Raw genomic sequence first — 22,829 nt, 5'->3', positions numbered from 1 at the left:
TGTTGAACAACTGCACGTTCTTTGTAATTATTACAGCTTGGCTTCATCTCTTCCCCAATGAATCCCAGACATCGCCCAGCTCCCTTCATTACTGTAGCCAGCTGTCTCAGTTTGTTAGATATTTTGATAGAAAGTGGGAGTCGGTGTTGTAATTCCATTGCAAACCCATTTTCTTTGTGTGAGAGAGAGGGGGAGGGAATACATGTACTAGTGAACAGGGTATTTTAATGCACTGTCCAGCCAAAACCACTGTGGTCATATCTGAAACCAGGTTGAGCTATTTCATCTAACTGTACTATTTGGGACACAATGTATCCTAGATGTTAGAAGATTCTGGAGGTTTGAGGGCCTACATCCTTAGTCTCAAATAGTGTACTGGTTTTTCAGGTTGATTGTTACATTCATGCCATAGGGCTTGTATGTAATAAATAGGGGAAAAAAAAAAAAAAAACTTGAGGGTCCAAACAACAGAAATCTAAGAGGTCTTAGAGGTCTAGCTCCAGTTTTTCAGATGCTTTGGGTGTTTTGTAATTTAAAGTATGGGAACTACAGTACATAGGTTTGAAAGCCTTGCAAACTACTTTGTTTTGGCATGTTTTTTTTTTTTTTTTTAATGTAGGGTTAAACTAGGGATCCTGTTTTTTTCGTTTTTTATTAATTGCATTTTTTTAGTTTTGAGTTTTATGTAAATATATATATTTTTTTTTCAGGGTTTTATGTTTTTTGATATCCAGTATCAAATTAGTGTTTTCGATTACTTTCCAAAATGCTTGACCATTTTTTTTTTTTTTGTTGTGTTTTTTTTCTGTCAAAATATGTGTAGTAACTCAACAGTACTTGCACACTTAAGATGTACCTTCTTTTCTTTGCTGTCCTCCACAACGAAATCCCTATGGCATGGGCACATTCTTCTGGGGTTTTTGTGTGTAGGAATTTTTGTCCATTTCGCCACAATTCTGTTTTAAATCCTCCTTACCTATACAACTTTAAGTCCTGCTCACAAGCCTCCATTCCTGATTGTTGAAAACTCTCTTTATAATCTTGCAAGCTAGAATTGAAGATAGAGCTCCAATAGAAATGTAAGAATGTGCTGTCACTGATCAGCAGATTTTTAAAGATGGTAAATAAACAGACTGGAGATGTTTAATTCATATTAACACAAACCTTGCAATAGTTTAACAGCATCATTTGAACCTGGCTTATTTCTGTATTTTATTTGAGGAGGAGGGGGTGCTAGGGTGATAGGATTTTTAAAAAAAGATGTACTTTTAGAGTAATAGTGTCGTTCCACTACCCTTTTAGTGACCCTAAGTGTTTAATTAAAGGTGTATGTGTGCAACAAGGCCATTATGTCCATTAGATTGATAACATCCAATTCAAATAAAAGATGCTTGTTAAGTGAAGTTCTGTTAGTCTACATGGAAACCCATTACACAGGTCCATGATTACTTGTAGTTGATCTGCTTTGGGGGACTACATTTATGCAAACAACACTGGATAGAGAAATGTCTTGAGTTTTGGCAACAGCTCATACCACTTTTTTTCCCCCCTTTTTATGTAAGTTGTAGTATTCCCACATATTAATACTACAATACTTTTACCACTACAACTGCTTTTGGTAGCATTAAACACTTCCATGATGAAGGCAGTTGGTGAAGGCTTGTTTGGTTTTGGCTGTTTTTTTGTTTGTTCTCAAGGAGTTAACAGTGATTAAACGGTACTGGACTAAACACACCTTATCATCTCCTAAATAAATCCTTGCATGTGTTAATTGCCAGTGGCACAATGAGATGAGTAATTGATTGTGAGCGATTAAGTGTGACTTTTAGGTCACAGAATACAAATCCAGTGTCTTAATGTTTACAATACTTTAAATGTACAGTAGCTCACACACCACTAAAACAAAGCTGATGAACATACGGTAGTGCAGATGGCAGGCACAGGAGGTGCTTTCTATACAGCCTGTGTTTTAAATGCCTAATTGGCCACTGGGTAGCTACAAGGATTAAGGCCAATACCTGGATCATAAAGGTGGCCCTAATATTTGTTCATATATGGTTGTAACAGGAAAAATGGATTAGCCTGCAAACCACATGTCAGCTGAAGATATGGGATGTAGGCTATTGTTAGATACTGGGCACCAAGCAGTGTTTAAACCGAGAAACAGCTAATCCTGCAGTAGAAAATGAAGTGCAGAATGACTGTCTGTCACTAAATTCCCCCTCTCTTCACGCTGATTTTAAATCAGATTTTTTTTTTTTTACACAGATGAAAATCTTGTGTTTTGATGTCGTTTCTCAACCCTGCAGCTACTCCAGTGTGTGAGTGGTTTTCCGTGGCAGATGTTCACTCTGCTCTCCTGGAACGAGAGCTGCTGTGCGTAATAGAACTGGGGGTGTCCCTGACCTGCTAGGTCGGCTGTCTCTTACTGATGCATTTTAATTGCTTTGCGTGTACTTTAGGAAGCCTTTTCAAAGACAAGCTACTTGTTGAACCTGTGGAAAGCAACTACAGTATGAATTTAGTATCAATTTATTTAAAATTTAAGGAAGGCTTTTTCTGAATGGTCTTAAGATATTTCCTTGTCTATTACCTTTTCTTCCTGAAGATTGTCTGTCACGTGATACAGTACAAAATCTCAAAGCTGCAATTTGCAGTCGTTTACACTGCCATGAAATCTGGCAAAGATTAATCAGTGTTCTTTTAAGTGTTATATTCTGTAGATTTTGTACTTTTGTGTTTAGTTTTTAGCGCAACTTAAGCATTTTATAACTTTGACTTTGTTTGTTTTAGGCTAACTACAAAACAGCATTTGTTTTCAAGTTGGAGTTTGGGTGTGTAAGTGTGCGTGTGATTCATAAAGCAGCACAGACATTTTAGACAAAAATCTGTTTGCTTTCAACACAGTTATTTCCTGTTCCTCCCAGCAAAATAGATACAAATTGGGCAGATGAAATCTAGGTCAGGTCTTGTGATGCTGCAGGCTACGCACAATGTATTTGCTGCGCAAGGATACCTGGGTCAACTGACTGCGCAGAGTCGCTTGGAAAGTGAGAACTGTTTTCCAGCACAGTGCATTTACTAGTCCTGGAGGAGGGAGGGGGGTGGAGAGGAAGCGTCTGGCATACTGCAAGCTGTTGCACTGCAATAACATTTCTCTGTAGTAACAGGAAGAGGCAGAATGTACCTGCACCAGGAACAGTGATGGATCAGATGTAGAATGTTCCAGAAGGAAATCCTGGAGAAATACTCTGAAGCCATGCTTGATTTGATAACAGTGGCTGCCCAAATAAGTCAGACTTGTAAGGCATCCTCCCATCAGAAGCACTATTGATATTCATTTTCAACATTTTGATAATTGGGTGTTCGCATTCCAATAGTAATAGGTTGCATGTTGCACTTTTTTATTCCATGCGGTACAATGGATATCTGTTTTGTAATGTGTTAATGTGCACCATTGCTCATCCCTGTTATCCTTGTATCATTTTAAGTAAGATATTCAAAGATGTGTATTTTCACCGTGAATAAGGTTGGAGACTGGGTGGGGCAGTGATTTAGACACCTATTTGTTTTAGTAATAGGTTGATGGTTTGGAAATTGTTCAACCCTTCTTGGTTGCGCTCCTCCACATAATACTGACCCATCACACAGTGCTGTTTATCACCCATGTATCAGACACAATCACAAACACAAGATTACCCCTCCGTACTTGAATTTAAATTCAAATTTATTCAGTGTGGGTGGCAACTGCAAAAACAAAATGTGTGTGTGTGTGTGTGTGTGTGTGTGTGTGTGTGTATATATATATATATATATATATATATATATATCTATATGTGTGCGTGTGTTTAAAATCCTGTTGGACCTCTCAGCGGCCTTTGACACAATAGACCACAGTCTTTTATTGCAGTGTGTGGAGCACAATATGGGCATTTGCAGGTCCATACTTGACTGGATCAGGTCATTTCTGACAGGTCACTCCCAAAAAATAACAGTGGGTCCCTATTCCTCTTCAGCCAGGCCAGTCACATGGGGAGTCCCACAGGGATTCGCATTATCTCCCCTACTGTTTGTCATCTATGTTAAGCCACTGGGGGAACTGATCAGGGCACATGGCCTTTCTTTCCACCAGTATGCCGATGATACTCCACTATATCTTGAAATTCGGGATGAACAGGACTTCAGTACTCTGATCGCTTGTCTGTCTGATATTAGTAGCTGGATGCCTGGCAATTGGTTGAAACCTTAACCCTGACGAAACAGAATACTTGCTGTTTGGGTCGGAGGCTAAACTTTGCGATCTGAGGCACATGGCATCGTCGTTAACTGTCAGTGGAACTTCCCCCTATTAATGAATAGGACTAAGAGTCTGGGTCTAGTACTTGTTCCCCCTATTAGTGACTAGTACTAAGAGTCTGGGTCCAGTGTTGGACAATTATCTGTCATTTCTGCTTCCAGATAAAACAAGTAGTTAAAACTTGCATGTTCCATCTGCGGACAATCAAAAAGATTAAACCATTTCTCTGTGACGGAGACTGTGCTACTGTTCTGAATGCCCTCTTAACATCTTGTCTCGACTATGGCAACATGAGTCTGCCTTGGTGTTGAACTAGACTGCTCCAGGGCATTCAGAATGCCTCAGCCCATCGGGATCCAACTTCCCGAATTTTACTGGATTTAGATTGGCTCCCAATTGAGCTTTGTGCACAATTCCAATTACTGTTTTTAATTCACAAAACACTTTTATAAGCAACTTCCTCACTATCTAACTGACTGAATTGCAGGTTTATAATCCTATTAGGAGTCTGAGGTCCTCACACACCATGTCCCTGTGTCAGCCACGTTTTAAACACAAACGCTTTGGAGCGCATGCTTTTTCAGTCCTTGGTCCACAGATTTGGAATGCTCTGCCTGTAGAACTCCATCTTACCACTGAAATTCCCAATATTTTGTGTGTGTGTGTGTGTGTCTATATATATATATATATATATATATATATATATATGTGTGACAAAAACTGTAACTCATGGGCTGAAATATGCATCTGATATGTAGCTTTTTTCTCCTGTTTGTTATTCAGCTGATATAATTTCCACAGTTGAGTTCAACCAGACAGGGGAACTGCTGGCAACTGGGGACAAAGGGGGGCGTGTTGTCATATTCCAGAGGGAACCTGAGGTAGGCATTTGAATTCTATTAAAAATGCAATTTCTTATATAAAACACCCATTTACTCCTATAATATAACTCTCCATTTTCAATTTCTGAAGTCAAATTCATTTTTTTTTTTTTTTGACTGAGATGACTTATTGAAGCAATGGTTGGCTATTGCATTTTTTAACCATTTGCTTGACCAACTACCTTTTGAAGAATAGTAATCTGAAATTGCTGCCACTTGGTAATAGTAGTTTCCTAATGAGATCTCCATTACCATGATGTCTAAAAGCAAAATACAGACCACGAAAATATAAACACCCATGGCTACTCCATCTCCTTTTGATTGGCTGATGTCCCAAACCTTTCTGAGAAACTACCAATCAAGTAATTGGCTTTGAGAATTTGTAGTCCTTGATTTATAGTATCTCTTTATTGGTGGTCCTACACAGCTTAAATTAACAAGAATATGGTTGCATCAATCTCATCCTCAGTAAAGCAGCTAGTTGGTAAGCAAGCTTTGTTAAATATGAATTACCCAAGCAGTATCACTTCCAGTTTAGTTCAGATAAAATTTAAGGTTATTTACTTAATCCAGGAGGGTATTGTTTTTTATTTAAATTAATTTAAAATGATTTATACTAGTAACAATACTGGAATCAACACCACCTTTTTTAAAGATCAGCTTGCAGCAAGAGATGTATCCATCTCAAAGACAAATAAGGCATTCAGCCAGCCAGGAATAGGCCAAGTCGGTCCATTGCTGGTACCATTTTAACACAAGGCCTTAAATAGTTATGTGATGCTACTTGTTCACAGAGTGTATAACCTATTTCAGAACAAGACTGTCATTAGAAATCAATTCGCAAGAGCAATCTTAAAAACATCAGAATGTTTTGAAATGCTGTCATTTGACATTCCATGACCATGTATGTTGCACAGAAAAAAAAAGGTTAGAGGTCCCGGTTAATGGTTAGTGGGGTACATTGAATACTGTCCCTTATTTTAGAACAAGTTACGTATTGTCAGAAAACAACAGACTGACAGTCTAATGGTATAATACAGAGTTTATCAGCCTGCGGTTAGAGGTGTGTTTGTAGTAGAGAAATACCAGCTAGTCCCTGATCTTTCACTTTTCTATGTCCACAGATTCAGTGATGACAGTTTGCAGGGGGCAGCATCTTTCAATATATAATAGACCGCAGCGTGAGATGGGGTGTCCTGAAATTATTCTACATGACATTTAATATAATTACAGTTAAAATATGAGATTATTGCTTCTGTTTGAAAGCTTTTACATTAGTGTTAGTTGATCTATTAAAAATGTCAGACTTGCTCAGTGTTGGTGGTTCTGTCCAATTTGTGGTGTGTATACATACTGCATATCTTAAGATCCTAATTAAATTATTTATATATAAAACATTTTAAATTAATTCAGTACAAGGCAATATTTAAAACTTAAATCCATGAATCATTACTCACATTCTTTTTAAAATCAAACCCGAACATTAAAAATGTGTTTTAAATGGAAACCATCAGTCACACGCTTTCTGTAAATCCTCAAGACTGAATGCAGAATGTTTTCCAGCAGTTTATAGGTTGAATGCAATGCCATACAGAATCACTTGGTTTTGTAAATGTTATACTTTTGGGTTGTATCTCTTTTTATTTGTGTAGCACACACATACATGTACATATCACACGTTTGCTAATAAAGTAGTACAGCTGACCGTACAGCTGTTCTGATGATGCTGCAGAAAAAAACACGGCATATAGTGTGAAAATATTAATATAACAGCATAATGCTGAATACCTTGTTAATTTCTCACGATAGCTAAATTAACACTTCACTGTGTGCATGTTGCTTGCTCAATTACCGTATAAAGCTTTAAAAAAAAAAAAAAAAAAAAAAACTTGTGTTAATAGTTTTATTGAAACATTTTGTTAAATCTATAGGATACATAATTAGTTGCTTATATAATAAAGCTAATAATATTAATAACACATATTTTCATTGGGGTTATAATGGTGTTCTTTTCCCCATTCTCATTCCCAGAGTAAAAATGAGCCTCATTGCCAGGGAGAGTACAATGTTTATAGCACTTTTCAGAGCCATGAGCCTGAGTTCGATTACCTGAAGAGTCTGGAAATCGAGGAGAAGATTAACAAAATCAGGTGGCTGCCACAACAGAATGCTGCTCACTTCCTTTTATCAACCAATGGTGAGACTTTGCATTTACATATAAACTTGGGATTATGTGCTCGTCACAGGACTCTACAAACAGATTTGTGGCTGAAATAGCTCTGAGTTTGTCCAGAGCTATTGGGCACTCAATTGCAGTATCTCAAGTTGTGTTCAGAGACCAGGCAATTGGGATGTGGAACCTGGTGGCAATCATGATGAGTTAGTCTCGTGGTGTGATTTCTGAGTGCAGAGGTCGATGCGCTAAAGCATGTAGTCATTCTTCAAGGTGTTACGCTACCATGTTGGACCCTAGAGACTAGCCGTGCCAATGTGTCAACGCTTCAAGCAGTCAGAAGACGAACTATGTATGTTCACGCCAACAATTTGAGAATGTAATTTCTTTTCAAGTTTATTAAATGTACCATGAATTTTATCCTTCTGTAGGTGCAGTAGTGGTAGATATCCATCAAATATAGACCATTGACACGAAGGAGACCTCCTTAGAGCCAGACTCATGGCTTTGGCCAACACAATGGGCCACATTTATCAAGGTCTTTACACCGAAGTACAATTTTCGAAATGTTTTGCTAAAGTAAACTTAAATATGTCACAATCTCTGCTAAATTTGCACCCATTGATGTTTTATTTTGTATCAACAGTTCACCTGTTGTATGCAAGCCTCCTTTGGAGACCTATTGTTTTTAGACTGCATTATAATATATTTTTTTAAATGGAGTGTCCAGAAGATTCCCAAAAATATCAACAGTGCATGAATATTCAGCCAAGGTACCTCCAGTTAGCAGGGAACTCAATAGAGATTTCAGTAGAAAGTCATGGGTGCAGGAATACAAGCACTTCTTTTGCCAAATCGATTTCACAGCTCCGTGCGACAGTGCCTGTAGTACAATGTGTGGTTATTTCTCCCTTTGCTTTTAAACATATACCATGAAGATGCTACTATACCATAGTTTATTTTGAAAGTAAAACATATGGAAAAATACCACTGACAGATAAATGCTTACGAGATATAGTATACACACTGGTGGACACAGGAAATCTTTTACCACTCTACCTGAAGAGAAAAAACTGGAAACTGCAAACTTACTGGAGTCATGCACAAAATAAATATATTCATCACACACAGAGGGGACATGTACCACTACTTAAGAGACAGGCTTTGATCTCAGATGACTGAGCTTATCAATAATGGTCTAATATCACAAGGAGAAGAATCAGTGCAGTTTTCTGCAATGATGCACCATACAATAAAGGGTTAACAAGTTGGCATTTGGTTGATTGGGCTGTCGTTTTGTAATGATTGAACCTCGCGTTTGAGAATTGGTTTTGGCTGGTGTAATACTGGGGTTGTCTTAAAATATTGCTGCCCTTTAACAGCATGTCTGGGTCAAAGGGCCACCACCTTCAACAGTGCCTGTGTTCTGTCCATTGCCTCAGGAAACATGTTAGATTTTGGTGGAGAAACCCCAGCAGTGACATCATACAGTTTACCTATCCTGTGGCTAGTACAGCATGATCAAATGCAAAAGAAAACAGTGGATGACCCTGTTGTCAACTGTTTGTACAAAAGGTACCCCACCAAAAATTGTATTCTGCTTCCATTGATATTACTCAAGTTTAATTTACTTTGTGAATAACTTACAAAAGTTGGAGTATTTGTTTTCATTATAGAAATACAATTCCTGACCCATAACTGCTGTAAGCATAGAGACTGGCTATGTTGTTTATGCACTTTTTAATTTAACTGGCAGACAGGGAACTTTTATAATCTTGGCACAATCTTGTAATAAAGGCTGTATCACTTCTATTATTGATGCAAGTATACATTTCTTCTAATTTCTTTAGATAAAACTATTAAATTATGGAAAGTTAGTGAAAGAGATAAGAGGCCAGAGGGATACAACCTGAAAGATGAAGAAGGGCGGCTTAAAGATCTTTCAACAGTGACATCCCTGCAGGTAAGCTGACTGCTTCTTTGGAGAACTTGGACCTGTGCTTGTTTCTATATAAGAAAGAAAGTGATCATGCTCGCATTTCGGATACGGTGTGTATCTGTCTTGTTTTCCATGTGCTCGTTTATTTTGCTTGTAATAACTAAATTATGTGGTGAAGGGAAATGTGTATGTTCGCTAAGCGTGAGACAACACAAATATCTTCTAGCTCATTACATTTTACTGCCAGTCACTTTTTCAGAAAGTTTTTGTGCTTTGCCGTCTCCTTTTTTTTGCAGAAAAAAAGTTTTAGTATACATTATGTACATTTTGGATCTAAAATATGTGTTGCTTTTTTTATTTTGTTACAGTACAGTATTAAACAAAAGTTGATCCTGGTTTCTCAAAGAATGTAAAGGCTAAAGCCCATAGATCCTAATCCATCCTAATCCAGAAGATTATTTTATTTCTATGAAACAGTTTGTAAGTAACAAAATCCAAAATGCTCTAGTTCTTTGCTATAGTATATTTTAGATGCATTGCATGTTGGTGGAAAGCAAGTGCAGGTGAGATGCAGTGATTACGCTCTGGTCCTGAATGTGGCATGCTGAACTCCCCAGACTACCCAGGGGCTCTCATCAGCTGTCTAGTGCATTACAGAGCACTGCGAGCTGGTGTAGTCACTTCTGAAAAGCTTCCCAATGATTATCCTGGCAGAGGTGTCAAATACAGTGTTGCTGTTTGATCCTTAGTGAGCATTACATATTAAAAATAACAAGAGGTGCCATGTTGATCAAGCAGAAGTCCTGCTTTAATGACGTTTCACGGTTTCCATGTTAATTTATGACGTGTTTCAAGAGCTGACTTATAAATTCAGCATACATTTCTAACAGAATATGTAAATTTAAAAAAAAAATAGTAAATGATTGACTTATCTATAAACTGTACTAATGTGCCAGTGTTATGAAAATTAATTTTTTACTGTGTTCTCACATGTTCCGCTTATTCATTAATATCAATAAAGTGATATAAATATAATTTGACATGGCATTCCCCTTAAATTATCACCTCAGGTTTGCCTTGTGTTTGTTCTCAAAAGCAATTCTAGTTGTACAGTTGTAGTCAAATGTTTACGTACCGCAATGGAAATTTATAATTTCTAGAAAACAAAGAATTTTAGGAAAAATCTTTTGTAGCAAAAGTTTTACTTTTGTGGATGAGGAAAAGTTAGATGCCTACAATTATTTATTTCAGCAATTTTGTTGCAAAACTCTAAAATTGCTAAGAGCTAATACTGGCAGTTTCCATGAGCAGTTTGACTGCACACAACTTTAATGGAAATGTTCCTATAAGGAAAGTGACTGACACAATATTCTTAACCGGGTCAGCTGTAATGGAAACCGTACTGAGTTTCGTATGTAATTGGAGTTCATAATTCAGAAGTCACATCGGTTCCCTTTTGTAGGTGCCAGTCCTGATGCCAGTGGACCTGATGGTGGAGGTGAGCCCTCGAAGAATCTTCGCTAACGCTCACACCTACCATGTCAACTCCATCTCCGTCAACAGCGATTGTGAGACCTACATGTCTGCTGATGACCTCAGGATTAACCTCTGGCACTTGGGGATCACCGACAGGAGCTTCAGTATCCTTTACACTTATCTGAAATGACCAGCCAGAGCCATTACCAAAGGTGGTTAATCTATAAGATTCAGATTTTATAGGGGGATTAAAAAGTAGAACTGTTACGTGGTTTACAAATGTTTTGACTCATTAACCAAGAACTGAATAATTGGGAGTGTAGCCTTTTATACAGGCCTGTATGTGAACAGACAGAAAAAATCTTGCTTTGAAGACATTCGTACTCTTAATGTACTCTCAATATTTTGTCTATTTAGCTGAGGCCTTTGGGTTATCTGAGCTGTTATATCTCAGAAATAGTGTTCATAATTATTCCATGCCGTGAGGGCACTGCAACTGAAGGCTTACCATCTGACATGAGAACATGAGATGTCCTCAGTGGTGCTTTATACATGAGAGAAACTGCATTACTGGAGGGATGTTACTTAGATGTGCTGTCCAGACTTACTTTTGTATACTGAAATTTGAGATCAATCAGATGGCCATGTCTGTCATGCCTCCTGTTGATGAGCTGTGGATGAAGTGATGCACCCATCACAAGGCTTCTGCCATCCTGACTAGTTGTGGCCTCGGGTAATAATTAAGTAGAGTAAGCCTGCTGGTAATATCCAGTACAGTTTAACAGATCTTTGATGGTAATGTGGATGGAATAAACCTGTAGGGTTGAAGGATCTTTAGTTCATGTTAATTGTGTTCCAGTAACTCCTGCTAAGGTGGAAAGGAAATAGGATTCTACAATGTTCATTGTTATTGCATTTTACCTTTTTATTTGTGGTTAACAACCCAAAGCTTATTCTTGTAATTCAGTTTCACAGTGCTAATACAGTAGACTTTCAACGTTAGAGACATTTGTAGCAATACTATTCTGATCTACATTTTTTAGGACCTACACTATTGTACGAGAGACTTGCATCAACATTTACATACATTTAAAACTAATTACTAGAATATGAGTGATGTGTCCAAGATTTAAAAGAATGTTTTGCAATGCCTTCTGATTTCCAAATCAGGAATTGATATGGTAACTGGGAGCGTTCTAAATGTGCACCGATTCATTGGAAAAAATTAAACAAAAACTTGGCAAACCAACCCACAGTAACTTCAACACTACCATAAGGGCTGTGATGATAATACTGGCAAGGTGAAGGTAAGATTGGTTTTTAAGCCTTGGTTGATGCTCCTTTTCAAGATGTTTGTGATAGAAGCAGTGCACATAATAAACAAAGTGTTGTTTTTAGGAAGAAAAATATGACACATTGAAAGTACTTGCTCATTAAAAATGTGCAAGGCAAGGTGGAAGTTATTGAGCATGTGGAAAATGAAATGAAGAATGTGAGTTATGGCTGAAGCTATCCTGACACAATGACCATCTTGTAAATAGCCACTGCAGATAACTGAGAGCAAAGGGTCGGTTTATTAAAGAGTAAGTAGCTGGGTTCTGAAAACTATAGCGTTATACACCCCCCACGTGTTGCTACAACTTTTTAAAATAGCATACCTGTAATTTCTCTTTTCATTGTTAACCTTTTACATGTATAACTTTCAAATCTGTTTCAAACTGTTTTTCAAAATGCCCACTCTAGTGCACTGGAGTTTGAGATCAGTCCTCTAAAATCATTGCAGGGTTGTTAAAAAAAAAAGTTGTCAGGATGTTAACAATGAAAAGAAAAATGACAGGTAAGTTATTTAAACAGTTGTAGCAATGCATGGGGGCTTGTAACGCTATAATTTTCGGAACCCTGCCGCTTGCTCTTTAATGTCTCTGTTGCTTGTTAGCACATCTGCACAGATATTGCTCAATTTTAGCTTGTTGCTATATTTCATGTTTAAAGAGGAACACTGTGTGCTTCAGTATTCCAGTAAGGGTTACGTGATGGACCATCATTCTATAAAGTATGCAAGTGTTTATGATAAGGTAGTATACAAGAGGCTTACACATTACATAAGGCTGTCTGTTATACGAGGATTGTAGCCATGGCTGGTCAGTATATTGTTTAATATACAAGTTGTTCCTTATGTTTCTACACATTCACATTTTAAACCCTCTATCGGGACTGAGATTCTCCTTTTTATTGATGACTGATTATAGCTGTGTGCGCAGAAAAGACTTGAGGTGTTGTCATGGTAACAGTGATGCCACTGAGTCTCCAGCTGAGGCTCCACCAAGATAATTATCTTGTGATATCAGCATTACAAATTGTGTTGCTATTTCTTTTTTTTTCTTTCCTCAGTGAACCGCCAAAGAAATGTATGGTGGGGGAGAGGGGGTGGGTTCAGACACAATACTGATCAGCATTAAAGTGTAGCCAGGGTACTAGGATTAACAGTCCTGCTTATTGAAAAGATACTGAAGAAAACCAGGCTTTGTGGCTTTTATCAAATAAAAAATGGTGCAGCACAAGCTGCACCATATCTATCTTGTTAGAGGGACTTGGAACAGAATGATGAATAGAGAATGAAATGCAGAGCATCTTCTGATTTGGTGTTCTGGGGGCATTTGAATATCTTAATGCAGCATAAAGAGATTGGAAGTGTCCTGGGTTATTACCGAGTAGCCCAAATCCCAGTGGAAATCAGGGACGCAAACTGCAGAAGAGCAAGCCCCTGGGTGATAATTGCAGTAGTCTCACTTCACCAGACGTGCTGAGGAAGCTTCCTCTCAGTAAAGAACCTTGTCCACATGTTACTGGCAAAAGCCTGAATACAGTTCTTTTTTGTATGTTTGTGTAAGAGCTGTTAGGATGCAGCGTACTTTTCGGGGGGTCAGGCCTTCCTCAGCCAGTGGTTACCTTGTGTAATCCTGGGTGGATGATTTATTCTTTCCTAGAAATTGGTTTAAAATGATAATGTAGGATGTGCATTATTATTGTTAACTATGAAGTTCTCACATGTGCAGATTTAAGGAAAACATGTAATTTGTTTTTTTTGTTGGAAAGATTACTTAATTATTACCTTACAGGGTATAAATAACATTAAGTTAATTTGAAATACAAAAGAAAAGCTGATTTATACCTTGGAAAACTGGTAAAAGTCAGTATGTTTGCCACATTTTACTAGTGTGAAGAGATGCAAGTAGTGATACAGAAACTCACAAGATAGCCTTGGGGCCCCTTGTAACTCTTCATCTCTCTCTTTTACCTGGGGGTCTGTAAGCCTGATTAGATGCATCTGCAAAAAATCCCCACATTTTTGCCCCACTCTTTGTTTATTATAATATTTCACCCTGTTTAACATCGCACTGTTAGGAAGGATCTACAGGAATCGCCAGGTATCTCCACTATAGCTCAGGGAAAGAACGGCAGAAAATGTTGTCATCATTTGTAATTAAATGCCATCTAATTTGGTAATTTGTATTCCTCAGAGAAATTGTGTATTTTGTAGACATGGCTGTAAAGAGAGGTCCTTTCCGATCTTTGTGTCATGCATGGTGGGAAACCAGGTCACATTGTAATCTGCTGCAGTGGATGTCAGGGCTGTGGGCCTATTTAATAGCATTTTCATTCAAAGAAGCTTATCTTTCCAGGAAATGATCCAGAGTGCTACATTGCTGTGGTCCTTGTGGGGCAAATGCAGTGTGCATGAGTAAAAAGCAGTGCTCGAAGGCGGCATGTCTAGTCATCTGTAAAAGAGATAAGATTTCAATTTATTCCTCATTGTATCGGCTCCTGATGGTCACCTAATTGAACCTTTCTTTTTATTTAGAGTTTCTACCCAATTTTTGATTACACTTTCAACATGTTATTGCATAGTTTTAAAAACTCTCTGAAATATTACCACAGTAGATTCGAGTTAAGACCATGGTTAGCGGAAAAAGAACCTTCCAAAAAGGGTTATTGTTTGTTGTATGTAAATCATTACAAAATATAGCAGACATTGATGTCTGTTACTTGAGGGGTTCCCCCTTTTCATATCAAATCCCAATGCCAAACCTTTATAGTTTATGGTAGAAAGTCTATGTACTCATAATGTCCTCAAGAGAGTTATTGACCAGGAAGTACATTAAGCTTCCTCTTTATTACCTCAAGCTCAGATAATCACTGACCCATTATAACCCAATGCTTTCATGTAATTACAGCTGCTTTTAGTTTGTTCAAGATCAGTGGCATAATTGTGCAAATAAATATATAATATCAAACCTCATGTAATTCCACCAATTCAGGATGATCTTTTTAATTGCATTCATTAGCCCTTTTCAGTCCTATGTCGGACCTGGTCCGACATTACAATTGTCCCTTTCCAGTCCGATGTTTTGGTGATAAAACGAGTGATCAGGAGAGGATTTATCATTATGCACATCTGTAAAGAGGTATATGAAAAATACAGCGAACAAGGGGTGGGGCTTGCCTGGAGATGCAGTACTGATGTCCTTTTGCTTTGCACTGCCTTTTAAACCTGTATTACTCTGAAAAATATATATTTTAAATGGCACATGTGAAAATAAATTAGACCTGATGTGCCTGACAAGCACTGAATAAATGGACTGCAAAGGATTAATTGTGTGGTTTCAGGAAATACAGTCTCCTCAATCTCACTCCCCTCTGTTTCAAAAGGATTAGCATCCATACACCCAGGAATTATAAAGAAGTAATGACCTCAGCAGGGGTACTTGTCACATTTTGTGTCATAATCAAAGTGTGATTTTCTGTTGAAAAAATGAAGGTTCTAAATGATTTAATATGCAAATTTACCAGAATGTTGGTTGTTCTATATAAGTGGATCACAGTTTTGTTCAGTACCATGTTGAATTGCTCAATTATGCATTACTTTAAGCTCATTAATGATTATTTTGTTAATGGAGAATGTGTATGCAGAACTAAATAGTTTCCTTGAATAAGTACTGTACTTTTAGGAGTTGAACACTGTAGAGCAGGGGCCTCCAGCCCTGGTCCTGGAGAGCTACAGGGTCTTCTGGGTTTCTTTCAGTCGAACTCTGTTACTCAATTCCACCAGTTATTGGCTTAATTAGTCAAGACTAACAGGTGTTCCAGATCTTTAGCCATTGATGATGTAAAGACACCTATAAAACCTGCAGGATAGGGGCTCTCAAGGACCAGGGTTGGAGGTCTCTGCTGTAGGAGGTAATGGACTTAACTTTGTCAGCATTCATTGTCAGAAGAGCACTTTATCTTGTAAACAGCATTGTCCATTATACTGATATGAGGGTTCCTTATATCAATGAAGCACATAAATAAAAAAATATGTTTATGCAAGTGAATTTAATAAATAATAATGTAAATGAAATCAATATTCAAGAATCTTAAATATAATTATTTTTGATAATTCAGGAATGGTGAATTAAACTGGGTAGATAATGAACTGCAAAAAATAAAATTTTTAAGGAAAAGATGTTTGAGTATGGTATGCTTTTATTGTATTTTTCATAGGTGCAAGAAGATAGTCATCTCTGGTCAGTGGTTTGTTAATATACTACTTTGTGTCTTTTAAAATGCAAATACCAATGTGTTATGTCTGTATATTTTGACCTTACAAATGTTATCCCCTTTAGTAATCAGTCTGGTTTGCTTTTTGGTTGTGGTCAACTTTTTTGATTTGTCAATATGATTTTTACAATGACCTGCCTTGCAAAATAACGTGTCCTTATTACCCTAGCAAGTTTTAAAAATGATCTAAGCCTAGAGAGGTTACACAAAACCCTCCACAGCTGCATTACGAAAATCACGTTGCTGCTGCATCTGTGGCTGGTGCTTGTCCATGCATTTCCTTAACAGTCTCTTTCAGATATTGTGGACATCAAGCCTGCCAACATGGAGGAGCTGACAGAGGTGATCACAGCTGCTGAGTTTCACCCCGACCACTGTAACCTCTTTGTTTACAGCAGCAGTAAAGGGACACTCCGGCTCTGTGATATGAGGGCCTCCGCGCTGTGTGACCAGCACTCCAAACGTAAGTGACAGCAGAGAGCTTTGGTTGCTTCAAAAGATATTTGCTGTCTTTACAACTGGACATGAATTATGCTCATGATGTATGAGGTTTGCATCTCAAGCAAACGTCACCGGCTGTGAAGTTCCAGTGCAACACACAGATTATACTGTACACAGATCATGTGTGACAGCCCTTTTGTCATGCTACCCTACAATTTATCGTGTTACTGTGTGTGTAAAGTGCAGTACACTAAACTAAATGATTTGTGGTAACTGTATTACTTCCATACTCATTTCTCTGGGACCATTAAATCCTATAAATAATTCCTTGTATACAGACACAGTGTAAAACTGGAAGCAAGCAGAAATTAGAATGTTTCTCCATCTATGTAAGCTTTCTTATGTTCTTATACAGCTTGTTCTTTCCTGGGAGTAGTATTTCTTAGAAAACTATGTAGAATTTGTTAAATTTAGAGGTACAGTTAAGTATTTGTATTGCTCAGGTATTTGATTAAAACCAGATCACAGGCTTGTTATATGAATAATAATTTACCATTAAGCTTTTCAGTGTTATAATAAATTGCACTACCTGGAACCCCATAAGGTGTATCTGATAAACTGGCTGCTTCAGACAACAGTAAGTGAAAGATCCCCAGATAGGCGAGTGATATTTGGTGCCTGAAGGTGTAATAGGTCCTTGTAGTCATTGATTAAACTGTGAGTTAGAAAATAGCCATTTAATGCTGCATTACTGCAGTGCACTGTGCACTGGATAAAGGAGCTGATGCAGAGCTGCTGCAGGAAGATGCATACTCTCAACACACAGTATGTCTCTGTGTTGTAAAGGGAAAAATGTGCATTGCAGCACTGAGTGTTTCACTAGCAACAACCAGTGTGTTTTTGAGGCAACACATTAAACTTCATTGCTGTACTAAAATATATATATATATATATATATATATATACAGTGCCTTGCAAAAGTATTCAGACCCCTGACCAGTTCTCTCATATTACTGAATTACAAATGGTACACTGAAATTTCGTTCTGTTCGATATTTTATTTTTAAACACTGAAACTCAAAATCAGTTATTGTAAGGTGACATTGGTTTTATGTTGGGAAATATTTTTAAGAAAAATAAAAAACTGGAATATCTTGCTTGCATAAGTATTCAACCCCCACACATTAATATTTGGTAGAGCCACCTTTCACTGCAATAACAGCTTTAAGTCTTTTGGGGTAAGTATGTACCAGCTTTGCACACAGTGTCTTCTTGGCAGATTTGCTCTAGGTTGTTCAGGTTGGTTGGACGATGCTTGTGGACCGCAATTTTCAAATAGTGCCACTTTTTGTTCTTGAGCCACTCCAATGTTGCTTTGGCCTTGTGCCTGGGATCATTGCCCTGCTGAAGGGTGAATTTTCTCCCAAGCTTCAGTTTTTTAGCGGACTGAAGCAGATTCTCTTGCAGTATTTTCCTGTATTTTGCTCCATCCATTCTTCCTTCAATTGTAACAAGATGCCCAGTCCCTGCTGATGAGAAGCATCCCCACAGCATGATGCTGCCATCACCATACTTCACTGTAGGGATGGTGTGTCTTGAGGCACGGGCATTGTTATGTTTGCACCACACATAGCGCTTTGAGTTTTGGCCAAAAATCTCTATCTTGGTCTCATCTGACCACAAAACCTTTTCCCACATCGCAGCTGGGTCACTCTCATGCTTTCTGGCAAACTTCAGACGTGCTTTCAGATGGTACTTTTTGAATCACGGCTTCTTTCCTGCCACCCTCGCATACTGCCAGTGTTATGCAGAGCTCTTGATATGGTTGACTGGTGCACCATTACTCCACTCCCAGCCACTGAACTCTGTAGCTCCTTCAAAGTGATTGTTGGCCTCTCTGTGGCTTCTCCCACAAGTCTCCTTCTTGTTTGAGCGCTGAGTTTTGAGGGACGGCCTTTTCTTGGCTGTGCCTGGGTGGTGTGATGCAGCTTCCACTTCCTGATTATTGATCCAACTGTGCTCACTGGGATATCCAAACACTTGGATATTATTTTGTACCCTTTCCCTAATCTATTCATTTGTATTACTCTATCTCTAACTTCTGTAGAATGCTCTTTGGTCTTCATTTTCCTTCAGATTCACAGCCTTACCAATGATCCTTCAACAGTGGGGTTTTTAATCCAGAAAATGTGACAGCAACTTTAATGGTTCACAGGTGGAGGCCAATGGTAAGGTAATTGTGTCCTCGTTAGGGCAATTTCTTTCATCGGTGCAAACTGGGAGCTTCCACAGCACAGGGGTTGAATACTTATGCAAGCAAGATATTTCAGTTTTTTATTTTTCTTAAAAATATTTCCCAACATAAAACCAATGTCACCTTACAATAATTGATTCTGAGTTTCAGTGTTTAAAAATAAAATATCAAACAGAACGAAATTTCAATGTACCATTTGTAATTCAGTAATATGAGAGAATTGGTCAGGGGTCTGAATACTTTTGCAAGCCACTCTGTGTGTGTGTGTGTATATATATATATATATATATATATATATATATATATATATATATATATATATATATACACACACACACACACACACACACATACAGCTCTGTAAAAATTAAGAGACAACTGCAAATTTTTCTTAAATCAGCATCTCTACATGTATGGCAGCCATTCCATTCCAGTGTCTGTTGAATTCCAACACAGGCACACCTCATTCTACTGAATGAGGTACTGATTAGGGGATCACCTGAACCAAATCTTATTTAACGAGGAAAAGTAAAAAAAAAACACTCCTGTGGTCATCACTATCCTCTTGCAATAGGACCAGCTGGATGGCAAAACAGTGCTAGTAGTACCTCAAAAGTAATTGGAATCAAAAAATAACTATTGGCCATGCCCAAAGAGTTGAAAAGGAAAGTTCTGAGTGAGGAAAAGAAGGGTTCAATTCTGGCTTTACTGGCAGAGGGATACAGTGATCGTTGGGTTGCTTCCATCCTTAAAATTTCAAAGACGGCGGTTCATAAGAACAAGGTCAAGCAGCACACATTGGGGACAACAAAGCTACAGACCGGCAGAGGGCGAAAACGACTCTCCACTGACCGGGATGACCGCCAACTCATTCGAATGTCATTCAGCAACCGTAGGATGACATCAAGTGACCTTCAAAAAGAATGGTAAACGGCAGCTGGGGTGAAGTGCACGGCGAGGACGGTTCGAAACAGGCTCCTAGGGGCAGGGCTGAAGTCGTGCAAAGCTAGAAAAAAACCCTTCATCAATGAGAAGCAAAGAGCCTGGCTGAGGTTTGCAAAAGACCATAAGGATTGGACCGTAAAGGACTGGAGTAAGGTCATCTTCTCTGACGAGTCCAATTTTCAGCTTTGCCCAACACCTGGTCGTCTAATGGTTAGACAGAGACCTGGAGAGGCCTACAAGCCACAGTTTCTCGCACCCACTGTGAAATGTGGTGGAGGATCGGTGATGATCTGGGGGTGCTTCAGCAAGGCTGGAATTGGGCAGATTTGTCTTTGTGAAGGACGCATGAATCAAGCCAAGTACAAGCCAAGGTTGTCCTGGAAGAAAACTTGCTTCCTTCTGCTCTGACAATGTTTTCCAACTCTGAGGATTGTTTTTTCCAGCAGGACAATGCTCCATGCCACACAGCCAGGTCAATCAAGGTGTGGATGGAGGACCACCAGATCAAGACCCTGTCATGGCTAGCCCAATCTCCAGACCTGAACCCCATTGAAAACCTCTGGAATGTGATCAAGAGGAAGATGGATGGTCACAAGCCATCAAACAAAGCCGAGCTGCTTGAATTTTTGCGCCAGGAGTGGCATAAAATCACCCAACATCAATGTGAAAGACTGGTGGAGAGCATGCCAAGACGCATGAAAGCTGTGCTTGAAAATCAGGGTTATTCCACCAAATATTGATTTCTGAACTCTTCCTAAGTTAAAACATTAGTATTGTGTTGTTTAAAAATGAATATGAACTTATTTTCTTGGCATTATTCGAGGTCTGACAACACTGCATCTTTTTTGTTATTTTGACCAGTTGTCATTTTCTGCAAATAAATGCTCTAAATGACAATATTTTTATTATTATGGAATCTTAGAAAGGTTGTCGAGTAGTTTCCAGATAAAACAAAAATGTTCATTTTTTACCCAACACCAACCTATAAATAGTAACCCACCCAGAGAAACTGATAATTGGTTTGCAGTGGTCTCTTAATTTTTTTCCAGAGCTGTATGATATATATATATATATATATGTGTGTTGTTGTGTATATATAATATATATATATATATATATATTATATATATATCTATATATATATATATATATAATAATTGTGAAGATTGCATAGCGACAAGGCAGACCACAAGGATGGAAATGGGAGGTCAATTCTACCTGACCCAAATGTACTTGAGAAGGCACTGACAATTAGATACACCATCCTCACAAGTCATTGTTGAAACACATGATAATTTAAGGCCTCTGAAGGGATGCATTAAAAGAATAAGTGAGAATTCAAAATTATCTAGAACATAATTTTAAAATATCTATTATCCTTCTGATACATTTACCATTGATTTTTTTTTTCTTTTTTTTTTTTATAGCTAATGGTCTCACCTGTATAACGAACAATGTAAATAGCACACTGTCGATATAACCCCAAAACCTAATCCTTTTAAATATTGGGCTTTGTAATCACCATGGTCCTGTCCTTAGCATTCTGTGTTAAAAACAAACAAAAAAAATAATAACTGGGAGTCCCCATGCTTTCAACTATTTTTATAGGAAAATGCCAAAATTCATACATACAAAAAAAATCCAATGAAAATTAGATTTATGTTCTGTTATGCTTAAAAGATATTGTTCTCCAACCTAGCGCTCCAGATAAGGTTTTAGGTCATTGAGTAATTTACTGCAATTTAGACATTATGTACGTAAAATGCAGCATTAACTTCAAGTCATTAATAAACTTAAAGTACTTTAAGTAAATACTGTACATACTTTAATGCTAACTTATTAACTACAGTTATATTTTAACTGTAATGTTCCTTTGAGCTACTGTACAAATATTTGGTCTTACAGTAAAAAACTTCCCTTTCCTTTTTTTCTACCTGAAAACAAATCCAACATTGTCTTTTTCGCATTTAGTCCCGTCTTAATAATATTATAGTCTGGGAAGCTGCTACTCTTGATGCAGTTATCTACTGCGTACACAGTCTCCTCCCTCTAGCACTAGGCTGTTATAGTTTTCATAGCTGTTTTCTGTAAATCCTTCCTTTCTCAGTCCCTTGTGCTCTCCCTTTCCAAATCAACAGACATGTTCCCTAAAAATTTAAAAAGAAAAAAGAAAATGTCCAAAAATATTTTAAAAACTGTACTGATACTGCAACAATGCAAAAAAAAAATAAAAAAATAAAAAAAATCTATTGTATTCTTTATTGGTCGCCTTGCTGTAGCAATATAAACCACCCTGATTCTTACCTAACTATAAATATATTAAATTGGTTGGTTAGGTTGAGGGGGTTAAAACAGTGCAGAGTAATCCTAAAATCAAGAATCCAGTTGCCTATTCAACAGTCATAAACATGCACTGCAAGTGAGTGGATTCAACCGTTTCTTTATGTATGTATTTATTTATTTACTTTTTTTTATTGAAAACCTGGACTTTATCGGTCACTTGTTTCTGCTAATCTCAAGGCAGGCTACAATTAGCTGTCCTGGCATTTCTAAGATCCATTCTGTAGCTACTGCATCCAGTATATTCACAATTGGCCATTGAAACAGTGCAGCAAAGTTATGTGTGTTATTTGCATTATGTCTTCCAGAATTTAATATTTTTTCAATGCGTAAAACATCCAGTATGCAGCTTATCTGGAGTGCTGCACATACCTATAGAAAATCTGCACATACTAATGGAAAGCCACATCTTTGATATTTTACATATTTAATTGAGAAAAATGGCAAAACAGGGTTTCCCCTGTAGTGAACCACCTTAAAAT

The 22,829-nt window shown here is 37.8% G+C and overlaps 1 protein-coding gene across 4 annotated transcripts in view; it reads left to right on the top strand.

Annotated features, from left to right (window-relative positions):
* Positions 1–22,829, top strand: part of LOC121330172 (serine/threonine-protein phosphatase 2A 55 kDa regulatory subunit B gamma isoform-like) — a 100,522-nt gene that overhangs the window by 59,800 nt on the left and 17,893 nt on the right. For 2 of the 4 annotated variants that reach the window (XM_041276504.1, XM_041276511.1), the window contains 5 exons: positions 5,081–5,178; positions 7,210–7,375; positions 9,202–9,314; positions 10,753–10,930; positions 16,666–16,830. In XM_041276504.1, coding sequence (XP_041132438.1) covers positions 5,081–5,178; positions 7,210–7,375; positions 9,202–9,314; positions 10,753–10,930; positions 16,666–16,830 — 720 coding nt within the window. Of the gene's footprint in view, positions 1–5,075; positions 5,179–7,209; positions 7,376–8,832; positions 8,927–9,201; positions 9,315–10,752; positions 10,931–16,665; positions 16,831–22,829 lie in introns of those variants that run through there. The other 2 variants (XM_041276527.1, XM_041276519.1) reach the window with 2 other exon arrangements.

This window comes from Polyodon spathula, chromosome 2 (assembly GCF_017654505.1).
Source record: "Polyodon spathula isolate WHYD16114869_AA chromosome 2, ASM1765450v1, whole genome shotgun sequence".
NCBI lineage: Eukaryota > Metazoa > Chordata > Actinopteri > Acipenseriformes > Polyodontidae > Polyodon > Polyodon spathula.
The sequence above is the reverse complement of the archived record's forward strand: the minus strand, read 5'-3'. Positions and strand labels throughout refer to the sequence as shown.